Source organism: Neopelma chrysocephalum, unplaced genomic scaffold, assembly GCF_003984885.1.
Source record: "Neopelma chrysocephalum unplaced genomic scaffold, ASM398488v2 Primary Assembly neopelma1_63, whole genome shotgun sequence".
NCBI lineage: Eukaryota > Metazoa > Chordata > Aves > Passeriformes > Pipridae > Neopelma > Neopelma chrysocephalum.
The window spans coordinates 15137553-15163516 of record NW_020897720.1 but is presented as its reverse complement, the minus strand read 5'-3'; the positions used below and the strand labels follow the sequence as shown (position 1 = coordinate 15163516).

Sequence of the window (25964 nt, the reverse complement as noted above, 5' to 3'; positions counted from 1 at the left end):
CCCGCAGCGCGCGCGGATTGGGCGGGGGGCGTGGCGGCGCAGGCGCGGTGCCGTTATTGTTCCGCGGTGCCGCCGCCCGGGCGGTGCTGCCGCCATCGCCATCATGCCGGTGAGCGGGGGGGGGGGTGCGGGACACGGGAGATGGGACATGGGACACACACACTGCGGCCCCGCGGCTGCTGCGCACCTCGGCCCGCCGCGGGCAGGAGCCGCCGCGCCCGGGGCGGGCTGACAGGGGCTCGCAGGCCCCGCCGCTCCCGTGCGGGCGCCTGTCAGGCCGAGCGGGCCGGGGGCGGTGAGGGGCTGCGGGCGGCGCGAGGTCCTGTGGCAGCCGGGGCTGGAGGGTTCTGCCTCTCCGGAGGGTCTCGCCCCCATCCCGGCGGGCTCGTGGCGGCTCCCGAATCCCGCCCCTGGGTTTTGGCCGCACCTCGTGTGCGGTCCCTGCCCCGCCCGGGTGGGGCTGAGCCGCTCCCCGCGTTCGGCAGCAGCCTCTGCTGGGGCCTGAGGGGGAGCCGGGCAGGGGGGAGAGGCTTTTGTTTTTGGTTGACATCCAGCAGCGCTGCTCTAGCAGGAGGTATCTGCTCAGCCGCAGCAGCCCGCGCCGAGGGGAGTGTCTGAGGCTTAACTAGAGCAAATGGGCTTTAGGTTTATTTAATCGGGAGAGCATGTGACAGCAGATTCATCAGCCGTGCTTCAAGATTTGTTTTGGTAACTGCACGAAAGAAAAGATTTGTGAGGTTTTGTAATACAGCATTCGGATTTTTTAAACGTTTACATTTCATCAAGTACACTGAGGGTTGTAACTGAAATGAATTCCCTTCAGCCAGTGCTCCCTGCTATCCACTTAGGTTGTTTGTGAGGTTTGAGAGTGTGGTCGGTATTAATGGGAAAGAATGTCATGGCTGCACACAGTTCCAGCAAAGTGCTTGCAGGTTGCTTGCAAGCATGAAAGTGTTTCCTGAAAAAACTCTTAGATCACGAAATGTGAAATGCTCAAGGATTACTCATTGAGTTTCCCTGTTGGCAAACAAACAGGTTGCAGTGAGTGATTAAATGTGTGTTATTCTCTCATCTTTAATTATAAACCAGTTCAGGTTTTAACTGCCTAAGTTCACAATCCCATAGAGATGTGTGCAGCTGCTTGAGCTGATTCAGCAGCATTTGTGCTTAAACACACAGTGGTTTTGTCCTGACAGAGAGCAGGGTTAAGTGAGATACTGAGAAGAAATCCTTCCCTGTGAGGGTGGGGAGGCCCTGGCACAGGTTGCCCAGAGAGGCTGTGGCTGCCCCATCCCTGGAAGTGTCCAAGGCCAGGTTGGACAGGGCTTGGAGCAACCTGGGCTAGTGGGAGGTGTCCCTGCCTGTGGCAGGGGGTGCAATGGGTTATCTTTAAGGTCCCTTTCAACCCAAACCTTTCTGTGATTCTATGTTCACACTAGCGTTACAGCCTGTGTGTTTTTTGGTTTTTAAACCCTTGCAGATCAACAAGCCTGAGAAGCTGGACAGGCCTGAGAGCTGTGACAATGTCAAGGTGGTGGTTCGGTGCCGGCCCCTCAACGACCGCGAGAAAGCCACGGGCTACAAAATGGCTGTGAACGTGGATGAGATGAGAGGGACCATAACTGTGCATAAAACAGACTCCTCCAACGAGCCTCCCAAGACATTTACATTTGACACAGTGTTTGGACCAGAGAGTAAACAGCTGGATGTCTATAATTTAACTGCAAGACCTATCATTGACTCTGTCCTAGAGGGATACAATGGTAAGTCCTGTGTTTTAAGTGAAGGATCCCAACCCATCTCCTGTTCTTTGCCTTGTTGGAGTTCCAGCTGATCTTGTTTAAGGGAGTTTCACCTTCTGAGGGCTGTGGCCCTGTGTTGTCTCTGTTGTGGCCGTGAACTTAAAATAGCCTGGAGGTACTTGCTGTTCTGAGCGCTCAGTGGTTGTACCCACTGCGATCATTAACACTGGGAGACTGGTGATGAACAAGATTCAGCTGAGGTCAGTTAGCTCTGTGTTTTTATCCTGTATCTTCTCTTTGCAAAAATCTGCACTTTATCTTATTGTCAGAGTTCTCAGTGGCTCTTCCCTGCCCAGTGTCAGCACCCAGGCAGCTGCCGTGGCTCTGCAGCACTAGGTATGCACACAGACCTCTGCAGAGAACTGCTGCACTCTTAACTCTGAGCTTGGCTGTTTTGAACTAAGATGACTACTTAAACACATCTAGCCTACCTCACAGACAGTCTGTTGCTTCCTACAGCTGGGAAGAGTATGGCCATGGTTTGTGTGTGTGTGTTATGCATGGAAATGTATTATATAAAGGAAAGCAGATCACTGCCTTCCGTAACAGTGTGCTACAAACAACAACAGTTTACAAAATTGTTCGGCATTTGTAAAATGCCTCATAAGCTCTTGTGCTAACACACATGGGTTTCAGCTGATTAAAATTTGGGGTTCAAAAATGAGTGGCTCAGAGCTGTGCCTGAGGAGGTTTAGACTGGACATTGGGAAGCATTTCTTTACTGAGACACTGGAACAGGCTTCCTAGAGAGGTGGTCAATGCCCCAAGCCTGTCAGTGTTTGAGACATTTGGACAATGCCCTTAACATAATTTTTGGTCAGCCCTGGATTGGTTGGGCAGTTGGACTAGGGGATCATTGTAGGTCCCTTCCACCTGAAATATTCTGTTCAGTTTTCCAGTCTGTAATGGCTTGACAATGAAAGCTTGAGTTTTCAGCAGTGCTGGGCTAAAACTAAGAACTGTTATATTTCTGGAGTTCCAGAGTCAGGGGGCTCAGTGACATTTCTGGATGCCTTCCTGTGAAGGCTGATTCTCTAGTCCAAATTGTAGTTGCACCTGCAGGTTCAGAACTGGGCTTGTGCTGTGGCTGTGCTGTGGAACCCTCACACCCTTTCTGCTGTGGCTCAGAGCAATAGTTGGGTTTGCAGTTGGTACATAATCATCTTCTGCTAATTGACCACGTGACCATTAATTGGGCTTGCCTGCATTCTTTGTATGTGGAACCTGAGTGTACTAGTACTCCAGACTTTAATCACTCTGCACAATCAAAACCAGCTGACTTTTTATTAGGCATCTTGCAGGCTGGATTGAACAGTGGCTCAGCCCTGTTTGCTGTGTTTGCCCAGCATTTCTGTTGCCCCAGCCTTGTACAGTAGCTACTGGAGCGGGTGGAAAATTTCAGCTCCATAACAATAGAGGTGTTTAGTGCTATCAGGCTAAGAAGGGTTGAAATAAAACTGCAGTTAGCGATTTCTTAGAGTGTGCTCATTTATCTTGTCCCTCAGGTACTATTTTTGCATATGGGCAGACTGGAACAGGCAAAACTTTCACCATGGAAGGGGTCCGAGCAGTTCCTGAGCTCAGAGGCATCATTCCCAATTCCTTTGCTCATATATTTGGTCACATTGCCAAGGCAGAGGGGGACACAAGGTAAACAGTTTCTCTTCACTGCTTCTGTCTTTTTTGTGTGTGTCCATGTGTAGCAGGAGCCTGACCTTGACAATGACAACTGAAATGGTACCTCTGGCCAAGCTGAAAGGCTCCCACTCAGGCAGTTCTTGAGGGGGCAGCAAGATTGTGTTGGTATTTCAGTGCATTTTCATTGCACTCTGGGATTGTGTTTGTGGGACATGAGCAAATTCTCACTAAACAAACTGTTCATCTTCAGGTTCTTGGTTCGTGTCTCTTACCTGGAGATTTACAATGAGGAAGTGCGGGACCTGCTGGGGAAGGACCAGACACAGAGGTTAGAGGTGAGCCTGCTCTTCTCAAAGTGGTGTTTGCTTGGACTCAGAGAGCAGTGTTCTGCTTTTGAGACCAGAGCAGCCCTTGAAGGGAAGTGGGAGGTTGGGCTCCTCAGCAGTCCTGTTTCCTTGCAGACACAGTAGCTGGCTGTCACTCCTGGCTTCTCTGAATCCCTTCCACCTGGCCAGCTGCACAGTGAGAACCTGGCTGTTCATCCAGCCACTTTTGTACCTGCAGTGCTACCCCACAGGCCCCTCAGCAGTTCTAGGGATTGGAGAGTGAGACTTGAAGTCATGTCTTGCCCCCAGGGGAAAACCGTGGAATGTTGTTATGCATGAGTGTTTATTCCTTATCTGCTCTGAGTGTTTTATGTGCAAACCAGAACCTGGAGGGGTGAATCACTGCACTGGTACAGTACCACTGAGAATTGCTGCTGGGGGTCTCTTAGGGATGCTCAGTCTGAACTGTTTCTCTCTTAGGTTAAAGAGAGACCTGATGTGGGAGTTTATATCAAAGACCTCTCAGCTTATGTCGTAAACAATGCAGATGATATGGACAGAATCATGACTCTGGGCCACAAGAACCGTACGTAGCCTTGCTGGGGGCAGGTTAAAGCTCAGACAGAGCAAAGGGCTGCTTACAGAGCACAGGGAGAGACCCCGGTCCTGTTGCTGGGAAGGTTATTCAGCTGAGCAGAACAGAAGGGTTGTCTTGTCCCAAACCCCTTTTGTGTAGGGGCAGGTGAAGAAGGCTGTGCCTCCCACATTGGGCAGTGCCAGCAGGGTATCAGCAAAGGCAGGATGCAGTGAGGGCAGTCAGTGTTGTCAGAACTGCTAGTGTGTCTCTTGGTCCTTTTCCCTCTTCAGTTCTGATCAGGATAAGCATTAGCCCCATGCTATGAGTGGGAGGTGGTTTATGTGTTCTGGAAGACTTCTTTGTTAAGCTCAGATTATGTAATGACTTAAAGTTCTGACTACTGTTGCTCTTGGCATGGATTCCTGTGCTCTTATTTTGGAAAATACAGCTGTTTTCAGGGATCAGCTGTGCACACCTTAGGCTACTGGTCTTTGTAGCCTTAAAGAAACAGATGAGGATAACTGCTGCTCTTGGGAGCCTGTGGTTGGCTTAGAGCTGCAGCAGGCTGTAACACTTCTGCTAGTCCAGGTTGGATGTGTACTGCCACTTCAGTGCCCAGGAATACACTTTGCTGCTGAGTCTGAGCATCCCTCTGCCCTCTTCTGAAATACAGGGTGGGGGAAAGAGGTGGGGGTGAGTTTCCTCTGAGAGCAGGAAGAGTTAGAGAAGCCTGTGATTAATTCCAAAGGCATCACTGCTCTTTCTCTGCGTGCACAGGTTCTGTTGGTGCCACAAACATGAACGAGCACAGCTCTCGCTCCCACGCCATCTTCACCATCACCATCGAGTGCAGCGAGAAGGGCGTGGATGGCAACATGCACGTGCGCATGGGCAAGCTGCACCTCGTGGATCTGGCTGTGAGTGCCCAGCAGGGGCTTGGGCAAGAGCTTTGGCTTGGTTTGATGAGGTTTTTCCAGGGGACTGTGGCCATGCAGTTCATCACTTGCAGGTTCCCTCCCTGTCTCACTTTGAACCAATGTAATTGTGCTGGTAAAACAAGCCTTTAGCCCAAGGTTTACACTGAGGCACTTTTTCTTGGAGAAGATGCAGGAAAAGCAAGACTAAAGGCATTCAGTGTCTGCATCTTAACTATTTACATGATGTGTGTATAGGATGCTCTACGAAACTCTTCAAAATAATTGCAGTGTTGCTGTTCTCCCTTGATCTGCTGATAGGAAGGACTGTAGATGGTGGTTAGCAGCTCCTGCTAAGGTGCCTTTTAACTGCTGACTGACTTCCCATAACATTTTTGTTCTTGGGGACAAAATCTCCATTTTCTCCAGCTGCATTACATTGAGCAATCCAGAATTTGCTGGCACTGAACGCTTGACTTGTCTCTCTGTCAGTGTCTGAGGTACTCACCCAGGTTCTCTAATGATAGATGAGGTGGTTACTGACATGGCTGCTGGCAAGACTTCAGGTGTAGCTGATTCTGTTTGGAGGGAGGAGATGTATTAGGGGATTTAACTCCTGCTTCCTGTTCCCTTTGCAGGGCTCTGAAAGACAGACAAAAACTGGAGCCACAGGGCAGCGACTGAAGGAAGCCACCAAGATCAACCTGTCCCTTTCCACCCTGGGCAATGTCATCTCTGCGCTGGTGGATGGCAAGAGCACCCACGTGCCCTACCGGAACTCCAAACTGACACGGCTCCTCCAGGACTCCCTGGGGGGCAACTCCAAAACCATGATGGTGAGCTGAGACAGCTTGGCATTTACCTCTCTAGTTCTGAGCTGTTTGCAGCCTACAGAGTCTTCTCTGTGCATCTCTTCCTGTTCCCTTGGCCTCTGTGCAGAGGTGTGTACCTGTGTACACGCACGTGTAACATTGAACAGAAGCTGTGCTTGGGTAGCCAAGAGCAGCTTCAGTGTAGGAGCAGCAGGAAAGCTTGGGAGAGAGCAGCAGTGTGAGACTCAGGGCTGGGGGGTCCCTGCAGTGTTCTGGGCTCTGACATGTCCCCCAGTAACCCTGTCTCTGTCACAGTGTGCAAACATCGGCCCGGCAGACTACAACTACGACGAGACCATCAGCACTCTCAGGTATGCAAACAGAGCCAAGAACATCAAGAACAAGGCCAGGATTAATGAGGATCCCAAGGATGCCATGCTCCGCCAGTTCCAGAAAGAAATTGAAGAGCTTAAGAAAAAACTGGAGGAAGGTGAGCCTGTCCTTCCCCCTGGTGTCCCTCTGTGCACCAGTGCTCGTTCTGTGCCGCTCCAACGTGTGTCACAGGAGGGTGGCTGCTGGGCAGCTCGGGGCCCTGGTTGGTTTGTCGTGCTGGGTGCCAGGAGGGGTGTCTGAGGGTGCTGGTGGGGGGCTGGCTCTGCCCACTAGGTGGCATAGGTGGCACTTGGCACCAGGGCAAGTGGTGGCCTCGGGCTGGGATCGGTGTGCCCGGGGCTGGGATCGGTGTGCCCAGGCTCCCTGGCAGGCAGGGGGGCTCTGGCACAGTGTAAGGAGTTAAAAGGGACTGTAACAGCGGGTCAGACGTTCTCCCTGATTGAGGAGGAAGGATGCACTTAGCGGGAGGAAAACTGAATTAAATTTGTGGAGCTAGAACTGGGGCTGACTTTCAAACACTGTGTAAAGAAACAAGAAACTTCTTTAAGCCCTGTAAGTTCATAGTCTTGTGTCACTGTGAGTCTGTCAACATGGAGTGACTCTGCCAAAGGGATGCTTGCTAAACAGTGACCTTGGCACATCTCTCTCCAGAGATACAGCACAGAACAGCTGTAGCAGTAACTCCAACATGACTTGCTGTTTGGCATCTGCCCTGTTCAGGAGAAGCAGGAAATAGTCAGTAATGCTTCTTTCATCAGAGAGAAGTCTGAGATGGAAGAGAAGGTGTGGTGGGATGCTGCTAGGGAAACTTTGTAGCTTCAGCTGTGGAAAGATGCTTTATTTTCCATAAAAAGCAGCCTCTTGAGCTTTAACACGTACATACTGACATCACAGCATTCCATTGCTTATCTTGATTGTCCTTAAGTTTCCTGAGCCACTGCAAACTGTTTGTCTGCTCAGCAGTTAAGGACTTCTGCAGGAGCTCCTAAGCTAATGTCAGGCACTGCTGGGTTTGGACAAATGCTGCTGTCTCAGTAACAAGCTGATAGGAGATGAAGGAAAGCACATCTCAAAGCACACTCTTCTGTTCCAGGGGAAGAGATATCTGGTTCTGAGAGCAGTGATTCTGAAGAGGAGGATGAAGATGACGATGGGGAGATTGGAGAGGACGGGGAGAAGCGGAAGAAGCGGCGGGGTAAGGCTGCAGAGAGTCCTGCCAGTGCCCCCAGTCTGCTCTCCTGCAGGAGCTGGGGGAGGAACTGTAGGCAGAGGCAGGCAGGGACCAGTGCAGTTGTAGAGCTGCCCTATGCCGCTGCAATTATCATGCCTGTCCTAGAAACCAAGCCCTTGGTGCCCTCTCTGGAGATGGACAGCTCCAAAGCTGTGTAGTGTCTGCTTCCACTCGGGTCGCTGTGCTTGTGGTGACATCCTCCTTTGTGGTGGCTCCCTGGTGGCCGCAAGGTGGCTGTGGATGGCTTGTGACTGGTGGTGTGGAACTTCCCCTGCTCACAGACGTGGGAGGAAGGAGACACCAAAGATCATTTGTAGGCAGATGTGGTTTTTATAACCATGGGTATGGTTGGAGGGGAATTTTGGCTGTGGTTTAGGCAAAGGATTCATCTGTCTTATGGACAGTAACTTCAGTAACTGACTCTTCTAGTGTCCTATTTTATGTTGGTAGAGGGAAAACTTAACCTTTGGGTGTCTTCATGCTAGCTGAAAAGGGAGCTGCACATCCCTTGTTTGGGAGCACTCTGGAAATCCCGTGGTGAAGTCTTCTTGGCCCTACATCAGTGTCAAACTACTGTCTAACATCTGAACCCCCAGGGGAGTGGCTGAACCTGGAACTGCAGGTCACTGTGTACCATGGCGTGCTGTGGCTTCCTGGGAGCTTGCCATGCTCCTGGAACCTGGCTGATGATTCCTCACAGGCAGAGAGAATTCAACACCTCAAATTCCTGCTTCTCTAGTACACTCGTTTTGGCAAACTGCCTTCCTGTCCTGAGGCACCCACATCTGCTGAAAACATTCCTCTTAAAGCATTCCTGCTTTGAGATGCACACTCTTCGTTTTGGTGCCTGTCCAAGCAATCATAAATGACCTTTGTCATGCCTTTGGTGATAATTGTAACAAGTTCTACTTCATTTTTCACCTTTTGGTTATTTCTAGAAGTGAACAGATTGACCGTTGTGTCCAAGAACCAAGTCACGCCCAAATCCCCTCCCAAGAGGAGACCACCTTCAAAAAGGAGTGGAGGGCAAATAACTGACTGACTCAACTCCCAAACAAGCTGCTCTAGTTAAGTTTTCTGAGGGAGCTGCTTAGCAGGAGTATGCAGTGACTGCCCCTGTGTGAGCTGAGTCTGCCTTCCAGAGGGAGAAGTGCACATTGCCATGTACATAAGACTGGAAAGGATTCCTTGTCACAGAATCCTCAGCTATGGCAGATATCCACAGCCTTCTCCACTATGATCTGGTGTTCTGTGCTGTTGTTGCTTGAAATGGAAGCTGCCTTGGCATGTGGTTTTAAGCTGTAGTCTGGTTAAGATGGGTTTTAACTGAAGTGTCTTTCTGAGCATGCAGTTTGTGCTGGGAAATGGTGGCTTTGCAAGCTGAGTCTGGGAGGGATCCTAGCAAATGCTTCCTAATGGGAACTTGTGCTTTTTTTGAACTAGGTTGCTGGCTCTTCTGGGTTTCTTTCCTTTAGAACTAACTTCCCATCTGCATGTTTCTTCCTCTCTGGGTGTTTCTGTGGGACGCATTTCTGTTTTCCAGGCAGTAGCAGCAGCAGTAGTTCAGACTCCACATGCTCTGTCATAGAGAAACCTCTGGATAAGTCCTTCACTAGTGAGTGGGAGCTCTTAAGTCCTTTAAGCTTTGGCCTTTCCATAATCTGCACACTCCATTCTGCAATGTTGCACTCTTCCCTGCTTTGTCTGTTGGAAAGATAACCGTGAGGCTGTAACTCTGTTAAAGCATGCTTTTCCTTTGCTGCTTCCATGCTTGAAACAGTTGTTCAATGTGCACATTGTTAGCCAGTTATGTGAGGGAATGGGAAGCTGCTTGAGCAAGATTTAAAGACAATTGAGAAATAATAAGTTAAAAAAGCCCAGTTTGCAACTTGTGTTAAATGTGCCTTCTAAAACACAGGGAAAAAATCTAAGCTAGTTTTTTAATGGGAATTGCTACAGTATGAGTTCATCAAAAGGACAACTAGATGTGTGAAATGGGCTGTGCTATGTTATATTGGACTCTGCCTTCTCCAAATTAGTTTTGGAGAAAATGAATGGAGCAGTTAACAGTCAAGCAGCATAAAGTTTATACTTGCAAAGAAAATGTGGCAACACTTGATTTGCTATATTTTTGCAGATACTTAAAAAAATATCCTTGGTGGTTGGGGGTTTAACTGCCCCATGATATCAAGTTCTTGATGTCTGTTCAGAGAGTTCAGAGGAACAAGAGATCCAAATTTTGATCTAGTGAGGAGGAAAGCCTGGACTGCTCCTGGTCAGAGAGGCCTCTGTGCCTGTAAAAACCCTACAGTCAGTGAAGACTGAAGAAACAAATCACATCTCAGGACTCGGCTCGTGGGGACTTCCCCCACTGTTGTGGTTATCCTGGAGGGATCAGTCCCCTCTCTTCCTGTGTGGAGAGAGTGTGGGAGGTGTTGCTGTACAGTTCACTCACATTTGTCCTAGTGATGGCAGTGGAAAGCATCAGCTCAGAGAAGGGTGGCAGCAGGTTTAGAAGGAACACAGCTGCAGGGACAAGTGGGTCATATGATGGTAGCCTGGGAATCTGCTTGCTTCAGTCTTGCTTTCTCAAAGCTTGCTTGGAACCAGAGTGTTTTATTTGGATGAGGACAGTTAATAGCAAACTGCTGGTGTGTCAGCAGGTGGATGAGTCCATCTCCTGCAGGTTTGGAGGCTGCTCTGTTGGGGAAGTTGTGCTGGGCTTTTGGCAATTAGGACAAGCGTGGCTTTTTGTGGTTTTGGATATTAACTGTCCTCAAGCGTGACCCTTCTGCATGTAGTGTCTTTTGTTATCCCTCTCCTGCCCTGCCTTTTTTGCTGCACTTGCTTGAATAACAAGTGGCTCTATACCTCTATGGAAGCACCAGTTACTGCAAATTACCCTACTAATCCCCTGTGTAATTAAATGGAGAAATCTTGTGCTGACACTCCCTGTGTGCAACTGTTCATGTACCTTGCAAAGAATTGGCTTGGAAACTTGGTTAAAACTTAGAACATGTATTCTGTATGCTAACATTTTACAGGTAACATAACAGAATTGGCTCTCCTGAGTGGGGGGAAGCATTAAGTTTCTGATGGAAGGAGAATCTGCCCCCTTTGACTGTTTCTTAGGGCATGATCCTTGCGGCAGGCTGCCAGGGTTGTGTGTAGATCCAGCATTGCACTGAATGGGCAGAAGAATGCCAGAGTGAGCTGAACATTATCCTGGAGATGCAGAGCACTCTGAAGTACACAAACCTTCTCTGCTTTAGCATAAGAACATGATACATTAGTGTTTGCTCTAATGGAGGGTTTTTAGTGATGATTATCCTGTGTTTTCTAGTCTAGAAATATGCATACAAAGTTAATGTTTGTTCTGCTGCTAATGATCTTTTTCCAAAATGATCAAAGCAATAACATATTTTCTTTCCTCCTCTTTTCATGCGTTTGCTGCCTCTCTGCGATTTGCTTTCTACTTCCTCTTAATGCAAGATCAAGCAGGTTGGTCTAATTGATTTTCACCTCCTTAGAGTACAATTGCAGAGCTTGTGAAAGGATCATACAGCTTGCTTCAGTTCACCTTTTTCTCCTGAACTGAGAATATACAGAGCTATGTCCTAACAGTAAGAAGCCTTTATCTGGCTTATCTCTTATGATGAGCTCTGTACAGCACTTCCAGAAAGCTTCTTACTCAAAGACTAATTTAGTGAGATTTTTGGACCACAAACCCAGAAAGAAGTGCTTATTATCTGATTCTGAAGTTTGGCAGATGGAAATGAAGATGGTTTGCTGTAGTGCTAGAGTCCTTACCTTGCCCCAACAGTAATTAATGCTCTTGTGCACATGAATGAACACGTGTACAGGTGTGCACATGTGTGTGCACGTGCACTGCATTTTGTCTGCTGGAGTATATATGTATTTAATATAATGTAAATCAAATTCAAATCATGTATGTGTACAAATGAAGCTGAATGCCATGAAGACTGAAGGGAGAGGAGCCTTTTACTGCACAGCTTCCTTGAGCATGTTCTGACCATGTGCCCTGTGTGACAGAGAACCAGTGCCATGGCAGTCGGGGCCCCCGGGAGTGTCAGGGCAGCTGGGTTCTACAGGGTGGGCTTTTTCATGTCTGGAGAAGAGCAAAGCAACAAAATGAAGGATTTACCTGTGAATAAAGGGAGATTTAGGACTTGTGGATTTGAGGAAATGCGGGTAGGCTGGGCATTCTCACTCCACATAACCCCCAAGGATCTCTGTTCACCTGCCTCGAGTGCTCCTGGGATTACAGTGAAAGTTGACTCAGGACTGGCAGAATGACTTCAAGAGCAGCATCCTCACACTTTGTTTCAAACTTGGTGTGTTTGGGACGGACCCTTGAGGCCAGTGGGTTCAGGGAGTTGCTGTGGCCACTTGTGTTACCCTGTAGGAACTGGCCCCTGTGTGCTGCTGTAGGACTGTTGTAAACACACAGCTGACAAGGCACAGCAAACCTTGGTACTTTCCAGTCTGTGGGTAGTCACTGTGCCATAGACAAATACCATCAAGAAGTTTCTTTTAATTGCCTGGTTTTCATAGGATTGTTCTGAATTTCCCTGGTCTCTCTATTTTCATAGTAGTGTGTTCTTAAAAATATCTCTGTGCCCACTTTGGCACAGGTGAGCCTGTAAGGAGGGCAGTGACCAAGGGGGGGGGTGGAGATGCTAATCTGAAATTTGAGTACATGACTCTTGATAGCTGAGCTCTTGTAGGTCAAGGCAGTCTTCTGTTTTCCTTCCTCTGGCCTAATCTGCATTGTTAGAACATCTGAGTTTCCAGCTCAGGCTTCTCTTTAGGCAGTGTTCCTTCTCCAGGTGTTCTTCTTGTTTTCTATTTTGGGGGCATTATATTCCAGTGTCAGTTATGTAGCATTGCTTCTCTGTAGGAACTGGTGACAACTGATCAATGTTAAAATGGGGTTTGAAAGACTGAGTTGTGCCCACCACAATCTAATCTAATCAAACGTAATTAAATTTTTGTTAAATGCCGGTATTGAATCTGAACTTGGAAAAATGCTCTTACACAGAGGCTGTCTTATTTTTCAGTGAACTCATTTATTTTTTTCATCTCTTCCAAAAGGCAAAAAAAAGGTTTCCCCTGATAAGATGGTAGAGATGCAAGCAAAGATTGAAGAGGAGAGAAAAGCTCTTGAAACTAAGCTTGATATGGAAGAAGAAGAAAGAAATAAAGCCAGAGCTGAACTGGAGAAGAGAGAAAAAGACTTGCTTAAAGCTCAGTGAGTATTGTGCTCTCAGCAGTTTGTGTGGTTGTGTGGATTTTTCCTTCCTTAATCATTTGAATATCTGGAGATGCATAGTGAGGTGTCTGTCAGACTCTGTAGAAAGGGAACATCATCCCGTGCTGCTGCCAAGGTGAAAGTGGAGCTTAGTCTGCTCTCAGAGTTTAGGGCAGATGGAAAAGACAAACTTTTATCCTTTTGCCACTTCTTTCTTTTCTTAACTTTACCTAGTTGTGCAAGGTAGCCTAGAGACATAACTGAATGAGCCAGGAGCTGTGAGGAGCAGCAGTGCTGCCGTGTAGCAGGCCAGGTTTGCTGCAGCACAGCCACAAGCACGTCACCTTGGGTGCAGGGCTTCTCCCCTCTGAGGCCAAAGAGCTGAGGTCACACTGCCCCAGCAGACAGGACAGCCCTGCTGCCAAGGGGCTGCTCCAGCATTCCTGGTTTGCATCTCAGCTGCTCTGCCTTGGTCTCTGTTCACTCCCCTCCATTTCAGCATCTCCCTCTGGGCACTGCTGTGCTGGCAGGGCCCTTTTGGGCAGGGGTGCCTCGAGTAGCCTGGTGGTGTCCCTGGGGCCTTGCAGCCCCCTCAGAGGTGTTACACAGCAGGACACATTTCTCTGCTGACCTGGTTTTGCTTGAGAGAAAGCCATGGGAGCTGGGGCTTGGGGAACTCCCTGTGCTCCTGTGCACTGCCTCACCCCCACGTAAACCCTAAACAGCAAGACAAGTTTTTCCAGCCCTGTGAGTGCTGTCTGGGCTATAAAACCAAGCTGGACCTGCTGCCTGGTGAGCACTGGAGTGTAGGAAGTCTCACACCTACACCTCTGTCTAGGCAAGAGCACCAGTCCCTGTTGGAGAAACTGTCTGCATTGGAGAAGAAGGTGATTGTGGGAGGAGTGGACTTGCTGGCAAAAGCAGAGGAGCAAGAAAAGCTTCTGGAAGAATCAAACATGGAACTGGAAGAGCGAAGGAAGAGAGCAGAACAGCTTCGCAAGGAGCTCGAGGAGAAGGAGGTGGGGCTCTGCTGTAGCTGTCTGCACACAGCATGGCAGGACAGCCCTGCTCTGCCCCTTGGCCTGGCTCTGCCCTGCAAACACAACCCCTCCAGAGGCCACTGCGAGCACTGTGGGGCTGAGCCAGCCTGGCTGAGCCAGGGCTCTGCTCCTGGCAAATGCTTGGTTTGTTCAGGCAGTTTCTCCTTTTGTTCATACTGTTGCAGAGAGTTTCTTTGGTTGTGTTAATGTGTGGGTGTCTGTGCTAAATGTTGCACACAGCAAGAGCGCTTGGACATTGAGGAGAAGTACACCAACCTCCAGGAGGAAGCACAGGGGAAAACCAAAAAGCTGAAGAAAGTCTGGACCATGCTCATGGCTGCAAAATCAGAGGTTAGTGTCTGAAGTTCTCAGCCAGTGATCCCTGAAGGACTGGAGCTGGGAATGGTAAACCATCAGCTTTGTAATGCTGGAAAAAGTGCCATATATATTTAGAAATGTCTTTCTGTGCTGTCCATTTGGGTCACATAATTCAATATCTAATGAAGTCTGGTGCTGGAGTTTCACAGTGGCACATTGTAGAGCTTTTCCCCAGGCCAGGGTGAGAAGGATTGCGTGAGACCCTGAGATATCCAGAACTTCAAAGAAAACCTTTGGTTATTTCTGAAATAAAATGCAGTTTTATTGTTTGAAACTGTTTACTGGAGCCCCATCTCCTGCTCTGCTGCAGCCTAAAGGCTCCTCTGCTCTGAGCTATCTGTCCTTGCTGAGTGGTGCCCTCGTTACCCCTTCCTCAGTCACTGGATGAATGTGTCCTTTGGCTGGTGGCTGGAGTTCCTGTTCCATGAAAAATGCATTTGGTCTTGGAGATCAGAGATTTTCCTTGAAACCTCGCCAGGGATATAACTTGTCTGCATGCTTTTCATCTGCTCCTAGCTGGAGCTTGGATTGGCAGGAGGCCAGTTTTGGGTTTATGAAACTGAGAACTTAATGCTATTTTCACCCCTCTCCGAGCTGGAATATTTCAGAGGGTTTATCCTTCAGAGATAAATATTCTAGTACTTATAACCAGAGTTTGCTTTTGTTTCCCCAAAACCTTGTACAGACAGAGGACTGTTCTCTTTTAGGCTGTTACCATGTCTTAAGCTAAGTCTGATGCCTCTCAAATGCCTGGTTTGTTTTCAGATGGCAGATCTGCAACAGGAGCATCAGAGAGAGATCGAAGGGTTACTGGAGAACATTCGGCAGCTGAGCAGGGAGCTCCGTCTGCAGATGCTCATCATAGACAACTTCATTCCTCAGGACTACCAGGTAAAGGCAAAGCACCTGAGCCTGGCACAGGGGCTGTGCTGATCTCTGTTCTCTTGCAGCCTGTTTTCCTTGTCATTTAAAAAATGATAACATGACATTCACCATGTATTTAACTGGTGTATTCACTGTGTGCCCATGTCCTGGATCTGTTCAAAATCTTTTTTCACTGTGCTTGAGGTTGTGCTTGCTAATGTCTGATACTATCACAAAGTGGCAAAACTGAATTTGGAACTCTTCACATCTTGTTTTCTTAGACTCCAATATACAGAAAAATCCTGAGCTTAAATATAATGCACACTAATAGAAAATATAAAAACAATTCCTCTTAATTTTTTTCTGATGTTACAATGTGTGTTCATTGCTGTCCTGATGGTGTTGGCATAGTGGGGACACCAGGCTTTAGTGGGCTCTCCAATATATACAGTTTGGGAGTGGTATTTTGTCTTCTGTAGTCTTCAGAGTATAAATAGTGTTTTCTGCATGTGGTGTAGCTGTCCTGATTAAAAACAACTTGGAATGGTTAAGACTGTTCCTTAAGCAGCTTGTGCAGGCCTTAGAGATGCATGTTCTGGAAAGTGCACCTAGGGGGTAAATTGTGCAAGTCTAACAACTACTGTCTGGATTTCTTTCTAGGAAATGATTGAAAACTACGTTCACTGGAACGAAGACATAGGAGAGTGGCAGCTGGTAAGAGTGGCTGTGTACCAGCTGATGTTACCATGAGCTTCTGAGGAGTTTAACTGAGCCCAGCAAGAAGCTGATAAAGCTGTAGACAGTTTTACTGTGTACAGTAGACTTTACTAACAGACCTTTCTTTCATCTTACAGAAATGTGTGGCATATACAGGAAACAATATGAGGAAACAGACACCTGTCCTGGATAAAAAAGAGAAAGATGTGAGTTGCTCTTGCATTGATGTATTGAACTGCACAGGTCCAAGTCCTGCTGCCTGTGCCTGCCACTCACTATTTACAGCCAAACTGTGCAGTTTGCTTTGCTTTTGAGGAGATGAGTCTTTCTAGTGTTACAGAAGCACCACTGATCAGTATATGAAATGATTCTGATGTTTTTGTCTTGTGGGTCTCTTTGGTGTTTTTTTAGCCCTTTGAAGTGGACCTTTCCCATGTTTACTTAGCTTACACTGAAGAGAGCTTGAGGCAATCCCTGATGAAGCTGGAGAGGCCGAGGACTTCAAAAGGAAGATCCAGGCCCAAGACGGGTAGAAGGTGAAGAACTCTGGGGTATCTGAATGTAATGAGGGATTTACCCAGGGGAAGGCTGAAGTTTGTTTATGCAAACTTACTACAAGTCTTCAAACATTTGCTTAATGAGAAGGCAAAGTACTAAAATTTTGCATGGTGTAGTTTTACTGATGTGACAGAACCAAGCTGAGATCTCTTTTACTGCAGTAAATCTTGTCCAGAAAGACTTGTCTGGGGATTTTTCTGATGCTCTGCTGCTGCATTCCCCTCTTGCAGCTTCTTGCTTTGTGTGACTGTTCCAGTGTAGCACAGTCTGACAGTGCAGACGGGTGTTGCTGGAGGGGAGAGCTCTGCAGGGGGAGATCTCAGCCTGGCCTTTCCTGGTGACTCGTGTTTGGTTGCTTTTGCTTGTGGAAGAGTAACACTGTAGTTCTTGACTTGAAATGTGGCTGGTCCCTGTCTTTCCTAGACAGCATAATGATGTGTGTGTGGTGTTGTTTTCCCCTTTCCTTTCTGCTCTCCAAACAGAAAACGTTCGGCCAAGCCAGGAGCTGTCATTGACTCCCTGCTGCAGTAGTGTGACCTGGTCAGAATTCCTGTAAAAATCAGTGAGTGTGTATGGTTTGGCCAGAACATGGAATTCAAGAGATGGCACAGTTTAACATGGCTATAATTTTTTATTTAAGAAAATGTATTTTTCCTTAGTTGCCTGTATATTGTATGTTATATTAACATAATATTAAACTGGTATATATGATGGTTGTGAAATTCCATGTGTTAAACGTGTTGTGCAGGGAAACTTGTTGGCAATCCTTGTTGAAATGTATAGAAATAAGGGTTCTAGATGTGTGTTTAAGTGCTAGACATGTTAGTTCTAAACAGTTAATGAAATCTTAAAATTAAGGCTGGTAGATCTGATTTATGCCCTGTTTTGCACATAACTGGCAGCTTTCACTATTGTCCCCTGTTGCACTGATCTGTGTTTGAATGTGGCTGCTGCAAACCTTTAAAAGCATCAAATCTTTTTATTTAATATTCCTCACTGTGGCTGTTAACCTGATAGTATTGTGTATCAAATACACAGTCCTTTTTTGCTGTCTTGCTGTACAGAGGAAGTAACTGGAGAGGAAAAACATGAACTACAAAAGTCTGAGACATCTGAGAAGGGACCATGCTCTGTTGAAGTGCAGCAGAAATCAAGTCTGTCTAGCAATGCTTGTATTTTTATCAGTTTGTGTGGGATCTGCTGGCACTGTGGAGAATGAGACCTTGGATATGAAGGCAAAAGAGAGCTTTTTTCCTTCTTTTAAGGCTGCCTTGCAGCATTGCTTTGGCTGCTTTTTGTGCTTGGGGGCTGGAATTTTAAAATGTATGAGCAGTTGAGCAGTTTTGTAATCTGAGCAGCAGAGGTGATTTCAGGGGGTGCTGTGACCCCAGGACTGGGTGTCAGCAGAGGGGGTTTCAGGGGTGCTGTGACCCCAGGACTGGGTGTCAGCAGAGGGGGTTTCAGGGGTGCTGTGACCCCAGGACTGGGTGTCAGCTGTGGGGCTGTGAGCAGTGTGACTCCCTTCTTTCATCCCTGGCTACACGGCTCTAGGCCAGTGCTCTTCACTGAGGATGAATTTGACTCTCCTGTAGTCAAACAGAAGGAATTGCCCAGTTTTCCCAGAGCAGTAACATCCCCTGAAATAGCTGCTGCTGCCTGTGCTCCTGTGTAGGCTGTGCTGGGTCTCTGGCTATGCTCTGATGAGAGGAGAAAAATTCTGGTCTCTGATAATAACCATTTATTTGTGATGGCTGCTCTTTTTCTTTGATATTTATGCTGCTAATAGACACATATCACTTTGATACATTGCTTTTGTGTCACAAAGAAAATGTATCTCCTTTCCACGGTGTGTGCTTTATAACTCATCACATCAGCTCGTGGGCACCTCAGCAGCTCCTGTGCCATGGAGGGGGGATGAGCTGTGACCTCCCTGGCATCTTAGGGTTACCTGGAGGATGAAAAGCTGTAATTGCTGACAGGAGAAATGGAATCCTTCAGTGTGACAGAGCACAAGACAGCTCCTCAGATGTCCTGAGTCCTTGCTCTGCAGTTACCAATGTGTTCTTGTGAAGTACTGAGAGTAGTTAAAAGCCCTGATGCCTTGGGGCTCTGTAGTGGATCTGTGACAGGATCTGGAATAGTTAAAACTGGTCTTGAAAGGGCATATTTTACTCTGAATGATATCTTCAGTGCTATTCTAAACAAGTTGTAAGTTTTTCCCTGTTTTTTTAATGTGTTTTTTCGGGATCATGACCTAGAAGAACGTACTGCTCTCTTTTGGGGGAGAAGGTGTCATCTAAGTTCATAAAACATACAGACACTGGCATTTGTTTTCTCTAGCCTAGCCCTTAGAGGTAAATGCTGAGTCTTTCTTGATCTGAGCTGCAGTTGGTCTTGCTTGTGAAGAGCTGGCTGTATTTTGAACATCCGTAAGTAGAGTTGGGTTATCTCATCAAACAAAACAGACTGAAATTGCTTCAGTGCTCTTTGAAGTCTCCTGTCAGTTCTGAGTCCAAGCAGATAAATGCACAGCTGTGACCTGTACTAGTTCTCAGGACCGGGGACAACTTGTATTTTCTTTTTGTGTTACCTCTTGTCCTAACATTTATTGAATGATCTGGTCTTTAAGGGAGTTTCTCCTGAACTGTGCTTTCAAAAAGACCATTGAAAATTCTTTTACCTGGCAGACATCAGTGGCTTCAAAATACCACTGTGGACCATGGCATTGCATTTAAAATATTTAAAACTTAACTATAAGGGCATATGCTTTACAGTTAATGTTAGAGTCCTGCTGCTAAAAACAATAGTACTCTGCGTATTTAGGCGAGCCTTGAGGCAGAAAAAACAATAAATAATTGCTTGCAGACCTTTAATTGGCAGATTGGAGAAACTGGTTTTTATCTCCTGTTACAGAGGCTTGGAGAACAAATTAGCTGCTCTTTAAGAGGACTTTCTTTAAAGTGGAACACTGTCATGGTTGTGTGCTCTATCAGCTTGGCTTCCCTTTTAACTGGTGTGTTTTGCTGAAGCTCTGGGAAGTTTTCTGTAAAACCAAGGAGTCTGGCTGGCAAGGTTTACCACTTGGGCCTTCTCTGTGGCCCTGGGCCATCTGTGAATGTCTAATGGGCCCATAATGTGTTTTAATGAGGAAGGGATTTGGTTTGTATGGGTTTTTTTTAAGAGCTTAATACCACCATTGCCATCCCAGGTCAGTACATGCTCTATAGTATTTATCCAAACTCACATTACATAATAAATACTGTGTGCTCATCTTTGCATCTTGCTACCAGAAGGTTTCCCTCGTTCCAGAACATTGACTTTAACATTGAGGTTTCTGCTTTATGTTGTTTAATGTCGTGTAAATGAATTATTTCATATTTAACTTGTTCCTGATCCTTTAAGAGGAGGGGAAATGGTCCTTAGTGCCTTTCACTGACTACACTGTCTGCACATGTCCAGCTTTCACCTTTCTCCACAGTTCTGCTTAGCCAGGCCTGTATAGAGGGAAAACCTGCTAGTCTGTATAACTTGTCTTCCTATTTATTGGTTTTCTAACTGTTTATTTTTGAATATTCTTTGTTTTATGTTTAAAGTTAATTCATTATACTGTAAATATCAGTATTGTGTCCCTGGAGCATGTTCATACCATGAAATAAAATTCTCGATTCCTAATTCCACCTCTATGCACGGTTTTTTTTCCTAATAACGTTATACACACGACATCTTTCTAACTCAGTGGTGTCAGAAGCTGGGTGAGGAAGGGTCTGTGTAGCTCTGGGACACAGCGCTCTGGGGAGGCTGGAGCAGCGAGTTTGGGGAGGCCGGAGCCGTGAGGCCAGAGCAGTGAGTGTTGGGGAGGCCAGAGCGGTGAGGCAGGAGCTGTGAGTTTGGTGAGGCGGGAGAGGCTGGAGCAGCAAGTGTGGTGAGGCCGGAGCAGCGAGTTTGGTGAGGCCGCAGAGGCCGGAGCTGTGAGGCCGGAGCAGTGACTGTTGGGGAGGCCAGAGCGGTGAGGCAGGAGCCGTGAGTTTGGTGAGGCTGGAGTGGCAAGGCGGGAGAGATCGGAGCAGCGAGTTCAGGGAGGCCGGAGCGGCAAGGCGGGAGAGGCCAGAGCGGTGAGGCCAGAGCCGTGAGTTTGGTGAGGCGGGAGAGGCCAGAGCGGCAAGTGTGGGCAAGGCCAGAGCCGTGAGTTTAGTGAGGCTGGAGAGGCGAGTGTGGGGGAGGCCAGAGCGGCGAGGCAGGTGCCATGAGTTTGGTGAGGCTGGAGTGGCAAGGCGGGAGAGACAAGAGCTGTGAGGCAAGAGAGGCCGGAGCGGCAAGTTTGGTGAGGCCAGAGCAGCGAGGCAGGAGAGACTGGAGCCGTGAGTTTGGTGAGGCGGGAGAGGCCGGAGCGGTGAGGCTGGAGCGGCAAGTGTGGGGAGGTCAGAGTGGTGAGTGTGGGGGAGGCCAGAGCAGCGACGCAGGAGCCATGAGTTTGGTGAGGCTGGAGTGGCAAGGCGGGAGAGGCCAGAGCGGTGCGTTTGGGGAGGCCCGAGCGGCGAGGCGGGAGAGGCCAGAGCGGTGAGGCTGTGAATTTGGTGAGGCGGGAGAGGCCGGAACGGCAAGTGTGGAGAGACCGGAGCGGTGAGCGTGGGTGTGTGTTCCAGGGGTGCAGCCGGGGGAGAAGGCCTTGCAGGCTGTCCTGGCTGTGTCCTGTGCTGCACAATCCCCCCACAGCCCGTGCTGTGCCCAGGGTTAATTCACCTGCAGGAACGGGCACTGTCCCGCCGTGCTCCCCTTGCTGCGGGAGCTGTGCTGGGCTCAGTGCCTGGGGCAGCCCTGCTGTGTCTGCAAATGCTGCAGCTCCTCAGCACGAACCAAACCCTGCACAGCCCTGGCACTTAGCTGAGTGCTCTCCCATGCTGTGCCAAAACTAGTTGCCAAGTGGTGGACACCTAAATACCTGCACGGCTCCGGTCCCTGGTGCTGCAGGGACTTTAACCACCACCCAGGTCTGCCCCAGGCTGGAATCCTCCCCAAGCCAGAGGTTTGGTTCCCTACTGCGATTTCACTGCTGTTGCTGCTGGAGCCTCTGTGCTCCTGGGCCACAAAGGGCTGTGCCATCCATAAATACCATATATATATATATAAATGTAGGGTTATAATACAGGCTACAAGTAAAGTGTAAGGAGAACTAAGGTCTTGCTTAGCTCCAGACCTGGCATCTTTTCGGGTTCACAGCTTTCAGAGCAGGTCCCATTTGCGGCCTGGTCTCCCTCTGCCTAGACCTGTGTTCCTCATGTTAGCATGAGCCTTAATCCCATAGCAGGACAAATTCTTTGGCAGCTCCTTACAGCATCACCCCAGTGCCTCTGAACATGGAAATCTCTTAACTGTTGGCTTGTGTAGCATCCTATGCAGTGCCAGAAAATTTAGTCCAAAAATACATTTATTTAAAGAATTATTATAAATAACCTTTGAAAAATAGACTCATAGTTTAAAAACAAACAAATTGTGCTTTTTCACTTCTGACTCTTGTATTGTTCTTGAAGTTCTCGGTGTAATTCCTTGAGGAAATTTTTCAGTGAGGTGGTGCTGCCTGCTGCCACAGGACACGGTGCCTGGAATGGGAAGAAGGGGCTGTTAGGAAGCTTGCTGGGGAGGGATTGGGTTCTGCAGCCTGGGCTGAGCCCTTAAGGGTGGTGGGAGAGTAAAACAAAAGCGGTGACCGAGGGAGAAGCTCGAGGGTGGGGCAGTGCAGAGGAGCTGTGCCTCACCTTGTGCTCCATCCTGCTCCCCCGGAGCAGCCCCAGCAGGTTGTCATAAATGCCCTCGAGGGACCTGTGGCAGCTCCGGCCTTGCCGAGCCACTGTGGCAGCTTTGCACAAGGTCTCCCTGGGGTCACCTCTCTGGGGAGAAAGAAACTTTAGTACAGTCACAGCTTCATTAGTGAAAAAAAACCCAACAAAACACCACCCTGCAAATAACATATTTCTGTTCTACAGGTGCAAAGTGCAGTTTGAGATGCCAAAGCCTCCCTGAAGCTTCCTGGCCCCATCTGTGCACAGCAGGCTCTGCTCCCATCCCTGTCCTGCTGAGGGTGCATCAGCCCCTGGCAGAAGCTGTGATAGAGGGTGGCACAGCAGTGCCCACCCCTGTGCTGGAGCATCCTGCTCCTGCTGCAGGTGTGGGATCCTGAGCTCGGGGACTGCTCCCTGGGGATTCCCTGGAAGTGAAGCTGGTTAGAGCAGGCAGAGATGCTACAGGAATAACAAAAGTGCCTGGGAAGAGGTTGCCTTCATTAGGGGCTTTGAGAAGTCCTGTAGCAGAGACACGTGGAAGATGAGGAGCTAAAAAGGGAGGTGCTGGTGGCAATAAGAAAAATACTTGACTTTCTTCCCTGGGGGATGATCCCAGTGCCCTCTCACAGGCATGTCCCTGAGAGCTCTGCCTGCTCCATCTCCTCAGCTTTCACCCCTACAGCAGCTTCAGACCAGTGACCAGCCCGGCCCTGTGGGGAGCAACAGGTCTGGGAACGTGGTGCTGTGCAGCATTTTGGGCACCTCTCCTCGTTCCCAGGGCCAGTCCCTGTGGCAGGAGGGGTGTGGGGACCCCCTGAGGGCTGCTCAGCCCCAGTCCCCCAGTGCTGCACCCCTCGGATCCCACCCGCCGGTGCAGCACGAGGTGAGGCCGTGGGCTTGCTGTGAAAACAGGAACTCTGGGGCTGGGAGCTGGGCTTAGGCAGCAGTTTTCAGAGCACGAAGAGGCTCTACTATCTGCTGTTAAATCTCGTGCTAACTGAAGAGCCATCCCCAGATAAGGGGCTCAGGAGGGACAGTGTGTGTATCCAGCGCTCCAGGTGTCTGGGCAGGGACAGCACTCCAAGGGGTGGGGGTGTCTGGGCAGGGACAGCACTCCAAGGCACAGGGACATGGCCCTATCTTCCTTTTGGAAAAGCTGAAGCCCCCCAGCCTGCTCTAGCACAAGCCCATCCCTCCCCCTGGCCCAGACCAGAAGCTGCCAATGCTGCTTTGGGGAGGTAGAGATGGGTTGGGAAGGTGAGGGCACCTGTGCAGGGCACCAGGAGCAGTGAGGACCAACTGGGCAGCCCAGCACTGATCCTGGGGGCTCACAGTGGGCTCCTTGCTCCTCCACAGCACCCCACCAGAACAGGGGGGATCCTGGGCTTCCCACCTGCCTCTGACTGCCCCGTGCTGCCCTCTGCCCCCAGCATCCTCTCCCAGTACCCATCAGGGTTGTATGATTATTTTTGAACAAGGACAAGTTAGCTTTTCTTTCTTACCTTATCGTCTGCAAAGATATTTGTCACGTTCATCTCGTTACAGGAAACCTTTACCAAGACACAAAGGAGAGGAGCAGTCAGGCTGGAGGCAGCGCTGCCCCGGGCCCGTCCTGACACGTGCACGCACAGACACGCTCCCAGCACCGCCAGCCCCGTGCTCAGCACCTCCCTCTGAGTCGTCATCGCTCTCCCCGAGCCTGCCGAAACTCCCTGTCCCTCCCCTTAGCAGGTAAAGCCCCAGCCAGCCCTACCTCTGTCTTCTGGAGCTGGTCCAGCATGGTGATGCTCTCCCTCAGCATGTTGGTCCGCAGTGTGCGTGTCCACGAGGTCACCACATCACCCTGGCAGGCCAACAGCGCCAGGAGGGGGAGCAGGACCCGGCCCAGGGTGCTCATGGCCTGCATTGGCTCAGCTCACAGCCTCTGGATATTTGGGTGATCTGTACCTGTGTGTGTATCTTTGGAGGGAGCACCTCAATTTATGGCTGTAAAGATTGCTGAATCGGAGGGAAAAACTTATTTTTCACTTATCTGCACTTTCCAAAGTTGCTCCCAATTAGGACTACAGGTCTTTTTTGTGCAAGTCAAAATTTTCTTCTGATCTTGCATGATGTTTCAATGTAGGAAATTTCCACGGTGAGATAAGGGTGGTGGGAGTCAGGTCACACACAAGAGTGGGTAAAGCTGCCTGCTCTGGGGATTCTCCCTTTCTCCATATCCCAAGGCTTTCTCTACATCACGAGTTGGAAGTGGCTGAATGGGGGAGCCCACTACACTCTAGTAATGGAGCTTTGCTTTTTGTTTTCCTCTCAGTATCCTGTAAGTGCTTCCATCACGTTTCATTTGAATATCTCCAGAGCGTGCCAAGCATCCTTCATCTGCATAGTGATATCTGTCCCTGGGTTTCTTAATCCAGGGAGGAACAGAAAGTGTGGCAGAGCCATGTGAGGACAAAACCCACCTGGGCAGGAGCAGGGCATTACCCGAGGGGGTTGTGGGGAGCTGGGGGCCCTCCTGAGCAGACAGGGCCCCTAAAACAGCGTGGCCCCCTGCGAGGATGTGGGCAAGGGACAGGGAGCTGACAAGGGTGGTTCTGTGGTGTCAGTGCTGGGGAAACGTTGTGTGGCTCTGCTCCAGTATCTCGGGGAGCTGGAGGCTGCCCCATCCATCCTGCCCTGCTCAGGGAACAGCCTGATGGGCTCCACCAGCCCCCCAGTGCCACCCCAGAAATCACACTGAGAGACTCAGCTGGGAAACTTCGGAGTTTTGTAATAACTAATAGGGCTTTTTCTAACTCAAACAGCAACTCACCATCAGATGCTTGATAAGCATCTTGTGAGCACTCGATGAATCCAGGAGCAGCCACACTGAGAGTGATGTTGTTTGTTTAATTCTGACAGGCCCCAGATGAAGTGAGATGAAGCCACTGACTCAGAAAGACCTTTGTGAGGGATTTGCCCATGGAGCTGTGACGTTTCCTACCTGCCCTGCTTGTGCTGGAGAGCAGATGAGGGAGCTCTGGCTGCAGCACTGCATCCCTGGCCTCCATGGATGGTGAGTCCTCACCAGGGTGCCCAGAGAGATCCCACTGCTCTGGGATGAGTGGTGGTGGGAGAATCCCTGCCTGACAGTGATGCTGGAGAAGGGGATGGAGGCAGTAGCCCCATTGTGCAGACACAGTGATTTCCCCAGTGATCATTGTGGGGTGCTCTAAAGCTGGAGTAAGTGAACAGAAAATGCTCAAATCACAGAAAAACTTAACCTTTGAGCTACTCAGGCTGAATCATGGTGGAAAACTGCATCACTGTGTGATGGGAAAGTCACCAGCCGTGCTGGGTTTGTGTGGCAGGGTTTTGGAAGTGGGAGGCTGCAGAGCTGGGTTCTGTGAGAAGCTGCTGGAAGCTTCCCTGTGCCCAATGGAGCCAAGGCCAGTGGCTCCAAGAGGGACCCACTGCTGGACAAGGCTGAGCCCATGGGCAACACTGGCAGTGCCTCAGGGATAATGTTTTCAGAATGGGAAAAACCCTGTAAAAACACAGCTGGAGGAGGAGGGAGAGAAAATCAGGGGTGAAGTTAAGCCTGGGAAGAAGGAAGCAGTGGGATGAAGGTGTTTTAAGATTCAGTTTTTATTTCTCATTGTCCTACTCTGATTTGGTTGGCAATA

At 49.0% G+C, this 25964-nt stretch overlaps 2 protein-coding genes across 4 annotated transcripts; one reads left to right on the top strand and one right to left on the bottom strand.

The window, feature by feature from the left end:
• Positions 1-15: 15 nt before the first annotated feature.
• Positions 16-20194, top strand: KIF3A (kinesin family member 3A). 3 transcript variants are annotated; one of them, XM_027682526.1, is made up of 19 exons: positions 16-109; positions 1481-1763; positions 3308-3452; positions 3691-3775; positions 4247-4352; positions 5121-5260; positions 5896-6093; positions 6385-6559; positions 7556-7657; positions 9237-9308; positions 11186-11194; positions 12809-12965; positions 13804-13984; positions 14246-14356; positions 15149-15274; positions 15908-15961; positions 16102-16170; positions 16376-16500; positions 17005-20194. In XM_027682526.1, exons 1-19 carry the CDS (start codon positions 104-106, stop codon positions 17051-17053), a joined length of 2193 nt encoding a protein of 730 aa, XP_027538327.1. In that variant the 5' UTR covers positions 16-103; the 3' UTR covers positions 17054-20194. The 3 variants fall into 3 exon arrangements, with proteins under 3 accessions (XP_027538327.1, XP_027538328.1, XP_027538329.1); XM_027682527.1 differs by lacking the exon at positions 9237-9308; XM_027682528.1 differs by lacking the exons at positions 9237-9308; positions 11186-11194.
• Positions 20195-22020: 1826 nt separating this feature from the next.
• On the bottom strand, positions 22021-24196 carry IL4 (interleukin 4). The gene is made up of 4 exons (XM_027682819.1): positions 24053-24196; positions 23802-23849; positions 22276-22407; positions 22021-22119 (listed from the first exon to the last, which is right to left on the bottom strand). Exons 1-4 carry the CDS (start codon positions 24194-24196, stop codon positions 22021-22023), a joined length of 423 nt encoding a protein of 140 aa, XP_027538620.1.
• Between the last annotated feature and the right edge of the window lie 1768 nt (positions 24197-25964).

Excerpts from the sequence above, each read along its gene's own strand:
- KIF3A (XM_027682526.1), top strand. Across the intron at positions 3,776-4,246 it reads ACCAGACACAGAGGTTAGAG|GTTAAAGAGAGACCTGATGT; the intron begins GTGAGCCTGCTC and ends TTTCTCTCTTAG. Across the intron at positions 15,275-15,907 it reads TCATTCCTCAGGACTACCAG|GAAATGATTGAAAACTACGT; the intron begins GTAAAGGCAAAG and ends ATTTCTTTCTAG.
- IL4 (XM_027682819.1), bottom strand. The coding sequence starts at position 24,196 with ATGAGCACCCTGGGCCGGGTCCTGCTCCCCCTCCTGGCGCTGTTGGCC. Across the intron at positions 22,408-23,801 it reads ATATCTTTGCAGACGATAAG|AGAGGTGACCCCAGGGAGAC; the intron begins GTAAGAAAGAAA and ends CTTTCTCCCCAG. Across the intron at positions 22,120-22,275 it reads GGAGCAGGATGGAGCACAAG|GCACCGTGTCCTGTGGCAGC; the intron begins GTGAGGCACAGC and ends TTCCCATTCCAG.